General features: G+C 44.6%; 1 protein-coding gene across 4 annotated transcripts in view; it reads left to right on the forward strand.

Annotated features, from left to right (window-relative positions):
- The first annotated feature begins 6387 nt into the window (after positions 1–6387).
- Positions 6388–17448, forward strand: part of caskin1 (CASK interacting protein 1) — a 740245-nt gene continuing 729184 nt past the window's right edge. For all 4 annotated transcript variants that reach the window (XM_063059322.1, XM_063059323.1, XM_063059324.1 and 1 more), the window contains exon 1: positions 6388–6902. In XM_063059322.1, the coding sequence (XP_062915392.1) occupies positions 6809–6902 (94 nt within the window). In that variant the 5' untranslated portion in view covers positions 6388–6808. The remainder of the gene's footprint in view (positions 6903–17448) is intronic.

The raw sequence follows: 17448 nt of genomic DNA on the forward strand, positions 1-17448 counted from the left end.
CCAACTTTCCATTTGCCTTCTTAATAGCCTGCTGGACCTGCAAATCACCCTTTTGCGATTCATGAACCAGCACTCCCAAGTCCTTCTGCCCAGCAGCATGCTGCAGTCTTTTACCATTTAAATAATAATCTGATCCTCCATTTTTCCTTCCAAAGTGGATGACTTTGCATTTACCAACATTGTACTCCATCTGCCAGACCCTTGCCCATTCACTTAACCTATCTATATCTCTCTGCAGACTCGCCGTTTCCTCTGCACAATTGGCCACTGGGTGCACATAGAAGGTTAAGAAACTCTTGTGGGGGAGTGAAACAGAGTTAACATTCCAGTTCAATTGTCTTTCATCACTTTTGTCCCATTTGCCAATAAGCAAGAACAACGCTCATTGATTAAGCAGGACAAACGACCTGATAAATTAATGTGTGTCCGCATCAATCACTTTCCTCAAAGTGCTAAGTATGCTGCTTCATGTCTGGTGCTTATTTGCAATTGACAGCCATTTTGTCAACCAATATCAGCTCAATATACATCTCTTCCCCCTAACCTTCCTCAAATTCTTGAAATTACTGGGTGCATCTTTAAGGATTAGCTTTATTTGTCATATGTACATCGAAACATACAGTGAAATGTGTCATTTGGGTCAAATCAAAATCAGCAAAAATTGCACTGGGGCAGCCTGCAAGTGTTGCAGTTTTCTGGAGCCTGCATAGCATGTTCACAACTCCCTAGCCCTGTCCCTAACCGTACACCTTTGGAATGTGGGGTAAAACCTGAGCACCCGGGAGAACCCCACCTGGGCATGGCGAATATACAAACTTCTTACAGAGGGCGGCAGGAATGAAACCCCAGCGGTGATCGTAAAGCAGCTCTGCTAGCCGCTACACTACCATGCTGTGCTGCTGACATAAGCAAAATTCCACACGTGCTGGAAAATTGAAATTGATGCAGAACTTGCTGAGAATATTCAGGAGCTCTGTGGAGGGAGAAACAGAATGACTATTTTAGTTACAGTGCAGAGCTCTGAGTGGAGAAGAGAGTGCAAAAGGTCTGTGATAGAGCAGAAAGCAAGAGATTAAAGTTCAAAGTTCAAAGTAAATTTTATTAAAGTGCATACAAATACTACCTGGAGATGCGTTTTCCTGCAGGCATTCACAGTGGAACAAAGAAGTACAATAGAATCAATGAAAAACTACACACAAAGACTGACTAATCGCGCAAATACAAAAAGAAATAAGTAATAATAATAAATAAATAATACTGAGAACAGGAGTTGTAGAGTCCTTGAAAGTGAGTCTATAGTTTGTGTTTAATTATCAGTGAAGTGATTCACACTGTTTCAAGAGCCTAATGGTTGAAGGGTAATAATTGTTCCTGAACCTGGTGGTTTGAGTACCTTTTTCCTGATGGCAGCAGCGAGAAGAGAGCATGGCCTGGATGGTGTGGGTCTTTGATGATGGACGCCGCTTTCCTGTGGCAGTATTCCTTGAAGATGCGCTCAATGGTGGGGATGCTGTATAAGAAAAATCTAAAGGTGTAAAGTGAAAAGTGAAAAGTGTAAATTTGAAATTACAAAACGAGTAATGACTGGCACCAGAAACGCTCATCATATTTAGTTTTCCATGTTCTTACTTATTCTTGATTTAATTCCAAATAGGCCATTGTAAAGGAATGTTTGGTACTGGGATTGCACAGAGGGAATCGGGGGATGTTTATCAACAAGAAGGCATGAAGAGTTACAGTTGGGTGTTCTTTAAAAATCTCATGTATCCTGCTCAACCCTGAGATCGGAGAGTGCTGGGGTCGAGGCCCAAAGGTTAACCCCGTGATGGGAGAGACCTAAGGTCGATGCCCAGGGGTCTGCAAAGTCTGGAGGGCAAAGTCAAAGGTCAAAGTCCAGAGCTTGACGAGAGCCGAGATTGAAAGCAGAATTCGGAGAGTGTGGAGAGAGAGGCCTGAGGGTCAAAGACCCTGGGTTGGCTTGTCCGTAGATCAGAGACCAGATACCTGCGAGTCTGAGCCAAAGGGACTGGAGGCTGGAGGCCAGATGTCTGCTAGTGTGAAAGGGACTGGAGGCCGAGAGGCAGTCTATCCTGGAGTTAGAGGACTGTAGGTCTGTGAGAGTGAGTGGGAGAGTGGGGAAAAGGGATTGTTTTGCTGTTCTTGTCTTATTTTGTCGTTGTTGTTGCTGCCTGTGTTGCTCTGCTGGGCATTGACGGTGTGTTGTGTTGATGCTGGAATGTACACCAGCACTTGTAGGTTGCTCCCAGCACATCCTTAGGTGGTGTTGGTTGTTAACACAAATAAAGCATTTCACTGGAAGTTCCAATATACATGTAATAAATAAACCTATATCTGAACCACACAGTGAAATGGGAAAATTCCTGTTCTCCTTGTTAGTACTTTCACAGATCATTGTCGTGCAAGATGGTGCTGTGGTCAATAACAATCCCTCCACCTGTAGAAGGGAGGGGAGGACTATGCATGTATCATGTGTTCAGCTTCTCATTAGATACCAACTTATTCGCCAAGGACCAAGATTCCGGAAAATACGTCCTGCAAAAGAGAGCAACAAGTCCAGAAAAGGGCAGCACGGTAGCATAGTTGTTAGCACAAGCCTTTACAGTACCAGCAACCCGGGTTCAATTCCTGCCACTGCCTGTAGGAAGTTTGTATGTTCTCTCTGTGTCCGCGTGGGTTTCTTCCAGCTGCTCGGTTTCCTCCCACAATCCAAAGACGTACTGGTTGGTAGGTTAATTGGTCATTGTAAATCGTCCCGTGATTAGGCTAGGGTTAAATCAAGGGTTACTGGTCGGCACAGCTGGAAGGACCTGTTCTGCGCTCTATCTCAATAAAAAATAACAATAAATAAACGTTTACACAAGGATTGTAATATAAAAATTGCACAAATATTTGAACAATGTTTTGGAAAAGATTTATTTATTTATTCATTGAGATACAGCATGGAACTAGCCCTTTGGCCCTTTGAGCTGCAGAGCCCCGCAACCCTCCAATTAAATCCTAGCCTAATCACGGGAAAATTTACACTGACCGATTAACCCATCAACCGGTATGTCTTTCGACTGTGGGAGGAAACTGGAGCACCTGGAGGAAACCCATGCAGTCTCGGGGAGAACGTACGAGCTCCTCACAGACAGAGGTGGGAATTGAACCCGGGCCGCTGGTGCTGTGAAGTGTTGTGCTAACCGCTACACTGCCGCGTCGCCCAGAATGTAGACAAGTGCAAGGTGTGATACTTTGGGTGGATTTACACAGTGCATGTAGGGCACTGAGGAGTGCAGTAGAACAAAGGGATTACAACTTCATAATCCCTTGAAAGTGGCACCTCAGGCAGATAAGGTCTTAAAGAGAACTTTTGGAGGGCTATGGCCCAGGTATAGGTCTATGGGACTAGGTAGAATATAGTTTGGCATGGACTGGTTGGGCCAAATGGCCTGCTTCTGTGTTCTGTGACCCTTGAACCTCAAGCCCATCATGTGGATGGGCCGTCACCAAGTGTTAATGGTCTGACAGATTTAAACACCTTCCAAAATTAAGGAACATTGGGACATGGGAAATAGTCCACCAAATTATGTACATAGACTCACAGAGTCACACAGGATGGAAATGAGCCCTTCGGCCCACCATGTCTATGCTAACCCCAGTTACCAATATTTGGTTTGTAGCCTTCGAAGACTTGACAATTCAAGTTCTGGATACTTTCTACCTGTGATGACTCCACTAACACTTCAGGCAACGTGTTCCAGATTCCAAACACCCTCTGGGAGAAAGAATTCTTCCTCAGATTGCCTCTGAACCTGTTATCCCTTACCCAAGACCTTTGCCTCCTGAACTTTGGACACTTCTGCATGTGGACAATTTCCCTTTTACCTGTCCTGTTATGCTTTTGGAAGTTCTATTTATGCTACATTTGATTCACGAGAGATTGCTTATCCTTGCATCCAGTGTTGGAGTTCAACCACATTCCACTGGATCTCCTTCAATTTAATTGTCACCCCCTGTGTCTCCTTCGTGGACTCTGCTTACACGCTTTGCTAACTCAGAAAAGCAGCCTGCACTCACCCCAGGCATTCTCTCTTCTCCACACACCCCTCTGACAGAAGTTACAAAAGCCTGAAAGCATGTGGCATCAGGCTCCAGGACAGCCTCTGTCCTACTGTTATCAGACTCTTGGACAGCCCTTCAGAATGATAAGATGGACTCTTAACTTCAAAATCTACCTCATTGTGAAATAACGTCTTATTGCCTACCTGCAATGCACTTTCTCTGTAGCAGCAACACATCCTGCATTCTGCATTCTGTTACTGTATTGATCTGTGTGAACAGTATGCAAGGGTCGTAAAGAATGCGTTTGGCACATTGGACTTCATAAATCAGAACAGTGAGTACAGGAGGTGGGATGTTGTGCTGTAGACGAATAAAAAATTGGTGAGACCAAATATAGAGCATTGCGTGTAGTCTTGGCCACCTATACAGGAAGGATATCAAATTTACAAGAAAAAAATTACAAAGATGTTGCCAGCACTTGAGAACCTGAGATGTAGGGAAAAGTTGAATAGGTTAGTACTTTATTCACTAAACCTCCAAGAGGACCACAACCTCGTCGTGGTTTGGAGGTTTGCGTGCCTCGATGGTCTGAACGTTATGTTGGCTGGAGCCAGGGCTTTATGCTTTGGTTCTTGGTAGGGTCACCCATGCCAAACAAGTGAAAAAGGTAGAGACTGGACTAAGAGTGGTCCATTGGTCCTCCAGGTTTGGGGGTTCAGCTCAGGGCCAACAACCCTGACTGGTCAAACAAAATTGTTACAGAAACAGCAATGAAGAATCCTTCTACATCTGAGTGCGACGGTATTCCAGAATCTCCACCCAGGACTTGCATTACAGACAGTAGTGAAAACCAAGAGGAAGCTACTTACACGATGAAGGAAGGCCGAACAACGCCAGAGATGGAGTACCTTCATTGCTGGCCTAAATGTTAGCAGTGTAATTGGCAGTAAGTTATTCTCACATGTAGGAGAATGGGGGCAGATTTGATAGAGGTATACAACATTATGAGAGCTATAGATAGGGCACATGCAAGCAGGCTTTTTCCATTGAAGTTAGGCGATACTAGAACTAGAAGTCATAGGTTAAGGGTGAAAGGTGAAGTATTTAAGGAGAATCTGAGAGGGAACTATTTTGCTCAATGTGTGGAACGAGCTGCCAGTGGAATTGGGGGATGAGGGTCAATTACGATATTAAAGAGAAGTTTGGATGGGTACATGGAAGGGAGGGGTATGGAAGGCTATGGTCCAGGTTCAGGTCCATGGAGCTAGGCAGAATAACCAGTTCGGCATGGACTAGATGGGCCGAAGGGCCTGTTTCTCTGCTGTAGTTCTCTATGACTCTAAGAGGAGCTTTTCACTGTCGGGTGTGAGAACAAGAAACGTTTTTTTTTACCAATTTCTCATTGTACTTACAGCCCTGATATCAGGCATAAACCAAAGTCTGGAGACAACATTAGCATTGACCTTAAATTAAAAATAACCACTGAGAGAACAAGACATGCCTGTCGGACAGATGTGGCGTTCCTTCAGATAACTAACTTGATGGCGGGGGCCACAGATGCGAGGACAGTAATGGTCTGGACAGCTAGTAATATAGAACCTGTTTAATAACTAGCTATGTTGATAAGGAATTGACATGCATTGGTGTGTTAAGTAGTACTGAAGACCACCGTCGAATCAGAAGGAGACTGGGTGAATATTTGGTGGAGCCACGCTGTGGATTGAGCCCAGGGTTGCTAAGAACTGCCGATATCCGACGTAATTTACGCCGGGAGCTGTCCAAGCCCCAAATCTTACTTTGGCGTCTGCTTTAGAAGCTTCATTGCTGAATCCTAAGAATGCCTTATAAAAGGCTTCAGAATCGCACAGACTTTCCCTCCTCTGGATACACAACCCCGGCAGTAACCCAACCGAACCTCCTCTACATGGACCGAATCTTGAGAACAGTATCCCCTACACCCAGAGGCCGTGTTAACGTGTTTCCCTGGTCTGCAAAAATATAATGTATAAGAGAAACAATTAAAGGATTTCCCCTCTCGTTCCTCTGCCCCTCTCTTTCTCCTCCTCCTCTCCCACTCGCTCCCTCTCCTCTACCCTCCCCTTCCACTCTCCCTTTCTTTCCCCATCCCTCTCCCCTTTCCTCCCCCCTCTCGATCTATCAATCTCTTTCTCTCTCTCTCTCTCTCTCTCTCATGCAGTATTTCTTTAAGACCGCTTCCACAAATAAACCCAGGTTCTGTGCTATTTGGTATGAGAGGGATGTAACGATCTGGACTTTGTACAATCTCACTCCACCTTGCGGCAGAGTAGCGGCACTGGGATTCCTGGCTCTTACAGAGAGCGAGAGAGAGAGAGAGAGAGAGAGGAGAAAGAGAGAGAGAGAGGAGAAAGAGAGAGAGAGGCAGCGGCAGCAGTGCGATGGATTTGAGAACGGATTAAACCGGCAACCATGGCTTCCACCGTCTTTCCCTAGTGCATTCCCGGCTGGTCAGGGAAGGAGACCGCGGTGCCCTTTCATTTCTCTTCCAGAGAGGGCCGGACGGGCGGGTTGTCAGACGAGAGGCGAGGTGTTTGTGGCTTATGTCATTGACCTATAGTGCTCGTTCCCAGTCTCTGTCTCCATGCCCTGTGCATTGACGCTGGCGTACAGAATATTCCTCCCTGTGTCTCTTCACCTCCTCCAGCCTAGGATGCATCGGGTATAAAAAAAACATACACACACGGGACACACTCACACACCAGCCATGGGGAAAGATCAGGAATTACTCCAAGCTGTCAAAAGCGAAGATGTGCCTGCGGTACAGAAGCTTTTGCAACGGCCCAAACAAGGCAAAGCGAGTGAGTACTATTTACATCGATCACTTGGTTGCATTTGTGTACGTGTGTGTGGTGTGTGGTGTCCTGTCGGAGGGTGACCCTGAGACAAGGGGAGGTGATCCTCTACCTTCGGATGCTCTTGCCTTGTTCACCCGTTCGAGAACGTTGGCAATGTGGATGTCGCCTCCTCTCCGCCCCTCTCCCTTCTCTCTCTTTCTTTCCCCTTCCTTCCTTCTAGCTCCTTCCTCCCCTCCCCTCTCACTGTCTCTCAGTCCCTTTCCCTCTGCTCTCCCTCCCCTTCCTCCCCCTCCCCTCTCACTGTCTCTCAGCCCCTTTCCGTTTACTGTCCCTCCCCTTTCCCCTCCCTCTCCCCCTCAGTCTCTCTCCCTTCCTCCCTCCCTCCTTCCTTCCCTCGCTCCTCTCTCCCTTCCACCTACTTTCCACTCTCACTCCTCTCCCCTCCTTCCCTCCCCCTTCCCCTGCCTCCCTCCATCCCTCTCTTCTCCCCAGTCCCTCCCCCCTCTCTCCCACCATCCCTCTCTCATTCTCTCTCCGTCCATCCCTCCCTCCTCCTCCCCATCCATCCCTCTGTCCATCCATCCCTTTCTCCTCTCTTTCACTGTCCATCTGTCCTTCTCCCTCCTTCCCTCCATCTTTCCCCCCTTCCTCAGTCCCCCACCCTTGCTTACACATCCTCCCCTCCTTCTCTTCTTTCCCTCCTCTCTCTCACCTCTCTCTAACTCTCTTCTACCTTCACTCCCACCCCCTCCTTACATCTCCTTACTGCCTCCTTTCCCTCCCTCCTCCTATTCCCCTCTTCTTCACTCCTTCCTTCTCACTTTCTCATTCCTTCCTTTTTCCCATTTCTCTTTCCCCTCTCCCCTTCTCTTTCAACCCTCATTTTCACCAGCCATTCCCTTTCCCTTTCTTGTTCTTTCCCTCTTGCTCTCCCCCCCCATCATCTTGTTTACCTGTCATACAACATAACCCAATGCCTTCTAACTGTCTTCCCCCATATCGCTCCAGTGAGCACTGTTTCCATCTGTGTATGTTGGAGACTTCCAGTTAATACTTTCCACCACAGGGAATAAGTGACTCCCATCACACCTTTGAATGCTGAACTATAAATTCTCTCGGTGATGTATCTCAGCAAAGATGTATTGGTAAAACCGGGCCGGTTGAAAGCTGTGAGCCAGAGTGCACTTTGTTAAGAATTGGTTCACAAGGGTCTTATATTGGATTGTGGGAATGCTAGAGGGGTCTTCATCACATCCCCCATTGTGAACTGGAGATTAACTTGAGTGTGGTTGTGGTGTTGAATTTAGTGGCCCCAGGCAACCAAAATGAATAAATGTGACAGGTAGTCATGGTGTACAGCTGGGAAGCCTGTTTGACAGTCGACTGTAGCTCGCTGAGTCTCTTCACCACGTTTTTGCTCCTACACCCTCAAATCAATAGAAACTCCTTGTGTTCTAGATTTACCTCACGACTGATGGGCTGGAAAGTGATTACAAAGCAGCAGATCTGTTAATTAAATGCATTTGCCTGGTGGACACGTTAAATGATAGATCCGAATTTCTAAATTTACATGGGATTCGAAGATGAATGAATTGTAATGAAAACTCTTATTATGTACTAATAACTGGTATTTCTGAACCGTTCTATCATGGCTGCAAGTTCTGATGAAAGTGCACCCCTGTTTTAAACAAGGATTAACGGAGACTCTAATAAGCTTTAGAGAATCGCATGGTAATGAATAGAGGGAATCTCATTCAGTTCTATATCTAAATTGATTGCTGTTTCGTTGCATAGAATGACCATGCCAAGTCTACAGTGGATAATATTTGTGTGTGTGTGTGTGAGGGTTTTGATGTAGATTGATGTGAATAAAAGGCATCCTAATTGAAAAGAGACTTGCATTCATGTTGAATCATTTTGTATTTAATGCCCAGCAAGGTACTATTAAGACCAATGTAATCAATTAGCAGCATTGTGGAGATATGTTGTGGTCTTGGTTCACTTGAGCTGATACACTCGCCTTCTGAAGGAATCCAGTTGGGAAGCTTTTTGAGAGCAAACTTTTGTGTCTCTTGGATAAGAGGTTTTTTTTTTCAGAAGAAAATAGCTTGTATCTGATTTCTGAGACATTCTGTGGATTCCCTGTACTGAAAGTTGTCTTGGCTACTGAATGCCACAAAATCACTGTTGGAGATTTTCGGGCTGGGATCGGTGACCGTAGGGGATCTCAGGATTCCCACACTGTGTTGAGTTGATACCGCATTTCATTTCTGTTGACTGGTAAAGATTCTGCATTGATGATACCTGACAATAAAAGCCTCTGCGATCCCTGCTCTGTTAACTCTGCATTGCTTGCATGGCCTGAACCTTCAGCAGTTCACCAGCAGCAGTCGTGCCTTTGCCCAAATCCAAAGGCCTGAAATTCCTTCCCAAACATCTTTCTTCTTTTTAGGATGAGCCTCAGCACCTACAGTATTGTGCTAAAGTCTTAGTATACTGTATATAGCTAGGGTGCCTAACACTTTTGCACAGTACGGTATTTGTCAACGTGGAGCAGGGAGCGAGATGTTGGGAATGGCCAGGGTCAAGGGTCACAGAGCGGTGTGGGACTGGTGGCAGAGGAGTGCCGTGGGCAGGGGGTGGCACAGATGCAGACCCTCCCAGCCGTCAGATACCAGCCAAGGTTATTTGATTTCAAACAATTGATTTATTGACCGTAACAAAATGTCTCTCTGTTGCTTCCTGCTCTCCTTCTCTTCTTCCTTCCCCTTTTCTCAACCATGATTCCTCTCTCCCTGCCCCCTTCCCACTCTCAGTCCACAACAGGGACCCACATCAGAATCAGGTTTATCATCGATCATACAGGCCATGAAATTTGGTTTTATTTTGCGGCAGCAGTATAGAGCAATAAAATTATTACAGTGCTGTGAAGAAGTCTTAGGCACCCTAGCTATATATATGTGCCTGAGACTTTCACACAGTACTGTACCTCTGTGGCTATGTATCGAAGCATTTCCTTGAGTGGCTCAATGTTAGATTTTGTTGAGTTATGTTCTTCTGTGGACCCAATGTTTGAATTGGTCTTTGTTAGGATAATGAATGCCAGGTATGTGTTGATATTTGCAGTGCAGTGCTGCTGCGGACTGCAACTTGACTTTGCTCTTTCTTTGCAGTGTTAGTTCGCCAGTTAGAGCTTTAACTAAGCCATGGCTGAAGACAGCGAGATTGCAGGGCTCCTTCCTTCACGTCTGAGTTACTTAGGATGACATCTAAGTTACAACTGAATTAGAACCCAACAAGTCTATAATTAAAGGAAACAGTGGCTGCCCCATTCAAGTGTTGCATGTGCCCATGTTGTAACATATAATGATTAAATATAAAACAGCCCTTAAAGATTGTCCACAGTGCCCATGGACTAAGGGGGATGGGGAGGTGTGATAGGGGAGCATTGTTCAGCTGCATGACTGCCCTGGGGAAAAAGGGCCTGCAGCATTGTCAAATACCTCTTGCATCCTTCCCACAATCTCTCTGAGCTCCTGCCATCAGGCAGAAGGGAACTGTTAGGCTGGATAACAGTTTCTTCCCTGAGGCTTTTTGACTTCTTAACACCCTGCCGCGACCCTCAACACGTGGCCACCCTGGTCACTGATCGACTGGGCATCTTTCCATCTTTTATTGCTGCTGTTTCACCAATTTGTACGAGTGCTTGTTTTTATTACAATCGTGCCAGTACCATTATACTGTTTTATCTTAGCACTTTATGTCAACCTGTCAATCTTCAGGCCAATGGCACTCCAGGACTTGTGTTAATATTATTTTGTGACTGTATATGCTGGATCGTAACTATATGTGCTGTGTGTTGTGTTTTGCACCGTGGCCCCCAGAGGAACGATGCTTCATTCAGCTGTATACATGTGTATGGGTGAATGGCGATAAACTTGAACTTGAATTTTAGGGTGTTGTGAATATGGTGAAGCTACTGGATTGGTAAATCCGACATGATGAGGTTAAACCCCATGTGACTGTGAATTCATTTTAAAGGAGAGGAAGATAGAACACAAAGGAGTGTTCATTATCTCTCTGTGACTCTATGGGCCTGGAACTGGCTCTCTGAAAGGAAGGAACCCTCACTATTTTAAAAACACACGTAGGATAGACAGTCAGATACTGACATTGATAGGTCGGGTAGATAGCTGCATACATACAGTACTGTGCTCGTGTAAAAAAAAATCTGTAAAGCAAAGATGCTTTCAAAAATAATGAAATAAAAGGTTTCTAAATATCAAAAAAATACTGTAAAGAGCAGTAAACGGTAAAAATCTAAATCAAATCAATGTTTGGTGTGACCAGCCTTTGCCTTTAAAACTGCATCAATTCTCTAAACTGTCATGCAGTTTTATAAGAATATCAGCTGGTTGGTTGTTCCAAGCACCTTGGAGAACTTGCCACAGTTTTCCTGCAGACTTTGGCTGTCTCACTTGCTTCTGTTTGTCCAGGTAATCCTTGGTAGCCACAATGATGTTGAGATCAGGGTTCTGTGGAGGGAATACCAACTGAAACCCTATGAAAAATCTAGTGTGCCTAGTATTTTTGCACAGTACTTTATATAGGGTATGGTGCTCCATGCTAGAAAACTAAATACTAGAGGGTATAGACTTAAGGGAAGAGGGGGAAAGTTTAAAGGATATTTACAAAGTAGAGTGGTAGATACCCAGAATGCACTGCCAGGGAAGGTGGTGCAAGATACAGTTGCGATGTTTAATGGGCATTTAGACCATAAAATCATGAGACCAGAAGACAAAGAGCACCAGTGAGCAAATCTACACATAGCGTTGTCGCAGAAAAACAGCATCGGGGAACTCCCACCAGCCAGATCATGCTCTTTTCTCATTCCTGCCCTCAGGAAGAAGGTACAGGAGCCTCAGGACTCACACCGCCAGATTCAGGAACAGTTATCACACCTCAGCCATGGGGCTCTTGAATCAAGGGGATAACTTCACTTTCTCCATCACTGAAATCTTCCCAGAACCTATGGATTCACTTTCAAAGACTCTTCATCACATGTTTCTTGATATTTACTACCTACTAATTAATTTGTTAATTATTATTATTATTATTTCTTTCTTTTAATATTTGCACAATTTGTTGTCTATTTCACACTGTTTGTCCGCCCTGTTGTGTGCAGTCTGTCACTGATTTTATTATGGTGATTGGATTTATTGAGGATGCCCACAAGAAAATGAATCTCAGGATTGTATATGGTAACATATATATATTCTTATAATAAATTTACTTTGAACTTTTGAGCACTGAACAAACAGCAGAATTAAGCCACTTGGCCCTTTGAGTCTGCTCCACCGTTTGATCGTAGCTGATTTATTATCTCTCGCAACCCCATCTCCTGCTTTCTCCCTGTAAACTTTTACACCCTTATTAATCAAGAACCTATCAACCTCCACTTTGAATATACCCAGTGACTTGGCCTACTCAGCCATCTGTGGCAATGAATTCCACAGATGCACCACCATCTGGCTGAAGAAATTACTCCTCATTGCTGTTCTGAAGGGACATCATATTCTGAGTTGTGCCCTCTTACTTCCCCACTAATGGAAACATCCTCTCCTTGTCCACTCTGTCTGAGTCTTTCAGACCATGCGACTTGTAGGCAGGCATGTGTTGAGGCAGTATGTGTATAGATTATGTGCAGGCAGATGAGATTAGTTTAATTCAGTGTCATTATCAACACGGATACTGTGGGCTAAAGGGCCAGATATGTCCTATACTGCTTGATGTTCTATGTTCAATAAAGACCTGTTTCTGTAGCAGCTAGGCTAATCATGAGGGTCCAGTGGAGGTTCATGAGAATGATCCTGGGATTGAAAGGGTTAACGTATGAGGAGTGTTTGATGGCTCTGGTGCTGGAGTTTAGAAGGATAGAGGGGGATCTCAATGAAACCCGCCAAATATTGAAAGGCTTAGATAGAGTGGACATGGAGAGGATGTTTCCTCGAGTGGGAAAGTCTAGGACCAGAGGGCACAGCCTCAATATACAAGGACATCTCTTTACAGTGGTTCCCAATCTGGCTTCCACAGACCCCACGGTTATTGGTAGGAGTCCATGGTATAAGAAAGGATGGGAACCCTTGTAAGAACAAGGATGAGGAGGAATTTCTTTACTAGAGGATAGAGATTCTGTGGAATTAATTGCCACAGATGGTTGCAGAGGCCAAGTCACTGGGCACTTTTAAAGCAGAATTTCTTGATTAGTAAGGGTATCAAAAGTTACGGGGAGAAGTCAGAAAAATGGGGTTGCAAGTAAAAATAAATCAGCCATGATGGAATCACAAAGCAGACTCAATGGGCTGAATGGTTTAACTCTGCTCCTATGTCTTATGGTCTTATGGTCAAATAACTCAACTGGTTGACTTTGGAGGAAGGGTATCTGTCATCCTGACTTAGTCAGTCCAGCCACACTTCTAGTTGACCTCTGTCTGTCCCTTGCAGCGGCACAGCAAGGAAATGACAGGGGGAGAATCGAGATTTCATGGTGACAAAATCATGACATGTATTGATATTTTTTTGAACTGGAGCTGCTAGGTGTTACTGCTAAGAACAGACCCTCATACCAGCAAACTCATTGCTGCAGCATACTCTGTTTTACAAAAGCTTACTATAATTTATGAAATTTTTATTAAACATGTTGTGATGCTCATTTGATTTTGTTTCATCCAAATCATAAAATTAGTTCCAGTTTCAGCCTCTTCACTTCTCCTGTGACACTGCGTTAATGTACAGTTTACAAGGCACAATCTTATTTCGATGTCTCTTCCAGTTACATTTTATACTTTGGGATTGCCAGGCAGATTGCCCCATAATAAAGCACTTCAAAATGCTTGGAAGCCATCCATTCAAACCTACCTTGAGCTCAAGAACATGAGGTAATGTTGTAGCTCTATAAAACCCTGGTTAGACCACATTGGGAGTATTGTGTTCAATTTTGCTTCATTGTCAGAAGGATGTGGAAGCTTTAGAAAGAATGCGGAGGAGATTTACCAGGATGCTGCCTGGATTAGAGGGCATGATTTATGAAGATAGATTGAATGAGCTCAGGCTTTTCTCTTTGGATTGAAGAAGTATGAGAGGCAATCTGATAGAAGTGTTCAAGATGATAAGAGAAATTGATAGAGCGGACAGCCAGCGCCTTCTTCCTGGGGTTGAAGTGGCTCATAAGTACTTGGGTGTCAACATCTCTGTGGATCTATGCTGGGCCCAACATATTGATGCAGTTACAAAAAAGGGACAACAGCGGCTATACTTCATTAGGAGTCTGAGAAGAGTTGCTATGTCAGCAAAGACACTCGCAAATTTCTACAGATGCACTGTGGAGAGCTTTCTAACTGACTGAATCTCCGTCTGGTATGGTGGGGGTGCTGCACAGGATCAAATTAAGCTGCAGAAGGTTGTAAGCTCAGTCAGCTCCATCACGGGCACCAGCCTCCCCCAGCATCCAGGACATCTTCAAGGAGCGATGCCTCAAAAAAGCAGCATCCATCATTACCGGCCTCCATCACCAGGACAAGCCCTCTTCTCGTTGTTACCATCAGGAAGGAGGTACAGGAGCCTGAAGGCACACACTGTACAATTCAGGAACAGCTTCTTCCCCTCTGCCATCCGATTTCAGAATAGACTTTGAACCCGAGTACACGGCTTCTCTACTTTTTTATTTCTATTTTTGCACTTCTTACTTAATTTAACTATTTTAATATGTATGTACATACATATACTTACTGTAATTTACAATAATAATGTTTTATTATTATGTATTGCAATGTACTTCTGCCGCATAACAACATATTTCATGATATATGCTGGTGATATTAAACCTGACTCTGATTTAATGTGATTGGAGGAAAGTATAGGGGGGTGTCAGAGGTATGTTTTTTACACAGAGAGTGGTAGGTGTATGGAAAACCTTGCCAGAGATGCTGGTGGTAACAGATGCATGAGGGGAATTTAAGAAACTCTGAGAGAGGCACATGTTTTGATACAAAAAATGAAGGGATACGTCAAAGGGAAGGGTTAGGTTGATCTTAGAGTAGGTGGTAAGGTGAGTAAGACATTTTGAGCCAAAGGGCCTGTACTCTGCCATGTTCTCTGGTGGTCCTGGGTAGTGATTGTTCTTTGAAATTTGCTGCCTTTCCTCACTTCTTAAACATACCACTGTGACCGAGAAATATTCCCTACATCACTGTTCATTGTTAAACTTTGACTGGTAATGCTTCTGTGAAACACCCTTGGGATATTTTCTCATGCAAATGGTGATTTATCAGTGCAAGTTGTTTAGTTGTATCTGGCGGTGTGGATCTAAAGGAGATGCGGGGATTTTGTCTTGAAAGCGGAGGGCTTTGTAGAAGCTATCTTCTAGCTACTGAAGCCACTCTGTGAAGTACATAGACCAATCAGCTCAATGAAATCCCATCTTTCTCTTCTGATATAGAACGTTGAACATGGTATTGTGCAGTTACAGGCCCTTTGGCCCATCCTGTCTGTACTGAACACGGTGCCAATTTAAACTGCACAGGGTCTAGATCCCTCCATTCCCTGACTGATCGCGTGTTTACAGAAAATGGTGGATACAGCCCAGTCCATCACAGGAAAAGCCCACCCTACCATTGAGCACATCTAGATTGAGCAATGCTACAAGAAAGCATCATATCACAGACCCCCCACCCCCGCCTTCCCAACATCCACGTCATGCTTTCTTCCTGCTACTACCATCAGGCAAGAGGTACAGAAGCCCTAGGCCCCACACCACCAATTTCATGAACAGTTATTACCCTACAACCATCAGGCTGAACCAGCATAGATAACAACTCACCTCAAGTCTGAACTGATTCCACAGCCTACAGGCTCATTTTCAAGGACTCTACAACTCAAGTTCTCAGTATTATTTCTTTTTAAGTACCACTGTGATTTTTCTTTGCTCATTGGTTGTTTCTCAGTATGGTTTTTAAAAATTATATTGTATTTTTTTAATTTTCCTGTAAAAGCCTGCAAGAAAACACTGCTTAAACGCTGCTATTTTGTCTGCTACCACTACTTCTCCTGGCAGTGTATTCCAGGCACCCTCTCGTAAATCTCATTTAAACTCTAGTTCTACTTCACTGCTGCAGAGTTTGATTTATAGAACTCCTGTGAAATGCCTAACAATTCTTTATTACACAGGAGCAGTAAATGAATGCAACTTGTTATTTTTGGTGTTATTCCACTTGTAGATGATTTTCTGGTGTTACAGAGCAGTGGAAGATCTTTATCTTCTTCCTGGACATCGCACCAATCATCACCTAGAATCCCTTTGGTAAAGCTTTGGCCCCCTCAATTTGGAAAAGATGCAAGGGTTTTGGAGAAAATTGCGAAAATGATTCCAGGGATGAGTTTTGTGTATAGACTGGAGAAGCTGGGGTTATTCTTCCTGGGACAGGGAAGGTTAGACCATAAGACATTGAATGGAATTAGGCCATTTGGCACATCGAGTCTACTGTGCCATTTCATCATGGCTGATTTATTATCCATCTCAACCCCATTCTCCTGCCTTCTCCCCATAAACTTGGACACCCTTACTAATCAGGCACCTATCAACATGTGCTTTTAATATGCTCGCTGACTTGGCCTCTGCAGCCATCTGTGGCAATGAATTCCACAAATTCAGCACAGCTTCACAACAAACAGTGCAATATAGAGCAGGTTGGGAAAATGCATCTGCCAATACAGAGAGTAAGAGTGTCTCCCCGGCTAGTGGCATCCCAACGCGAGTGCTTCCCGTTCTCCTGCCGCCGAGCAGCGAATTTCATGGTGTTGACAATAACGACAAAATTGCTAATTAATCTGGATGATCCTTTGTTGCTGACTCAAAGGGTCTATTTTACAGATCTAGAGAGGTTTATGAATAATTTACAAAGAGATAAAAGAAACATGACTTTCTTCTCCTTCCCACTTCCCTAGGGTGCTTACGATCTATTCCCCCCCCCTCCTCAGGCTTCTGACAGCAGCATTAAGAAAGATCTCTTCAGCTTCTGGTTGAGTGCAGGCTCACAGAATATAGAAAATACAAGCCACAGAAGGCTTCATGGTCTTTGGGTGTTGCTGCACCGTGCAGTAATATCGTGGCTGACTGGATCTGGGCTCCTGCCTTGTTTGCCCCATCCCCCTTAACCCCTTCCTCTCCACAAACCAAGAATTCATCTGATCCAACTTTGAACATACTCAATAATTTATCCACCGGAGTGCCCCTGTCAACTCTCGCCAATTTTTATGGAAGCATTCTATCTGGCTGCGTATGGCTTGATATGGCAACTGCTCTGCACACGATCACAAGAAACTGTGCAGTTGTGGACGCAGCCCAGCACATCAAAGCAAACAGCTTCCCCTCCGTGGGCTCTGTCTACAGTTCCCACTGTCTCTGTAAAGCAGCCAGCATTATGGCCTAATTTACCCACTCCGGGCATCCTCTCTCCCATCAGGCAGAAGACACATAAGCCCGAAAGCACGT

Source organism: Mobula hypostoma, chromosome 9 (genome assembly GCF_963921235.1).
Source record: "Mobula hypostoma chromosome 9, sMobHyp1.1, whole genome shotgun sequence".
NCBI classification, from domain to species: domain Eukaryota; kingdom Metazoa; phylum Chordata; class Chondrichthyes; order Myliobatiformes; family Myliobatidae; genus Mobula; species Mobula hypostoma.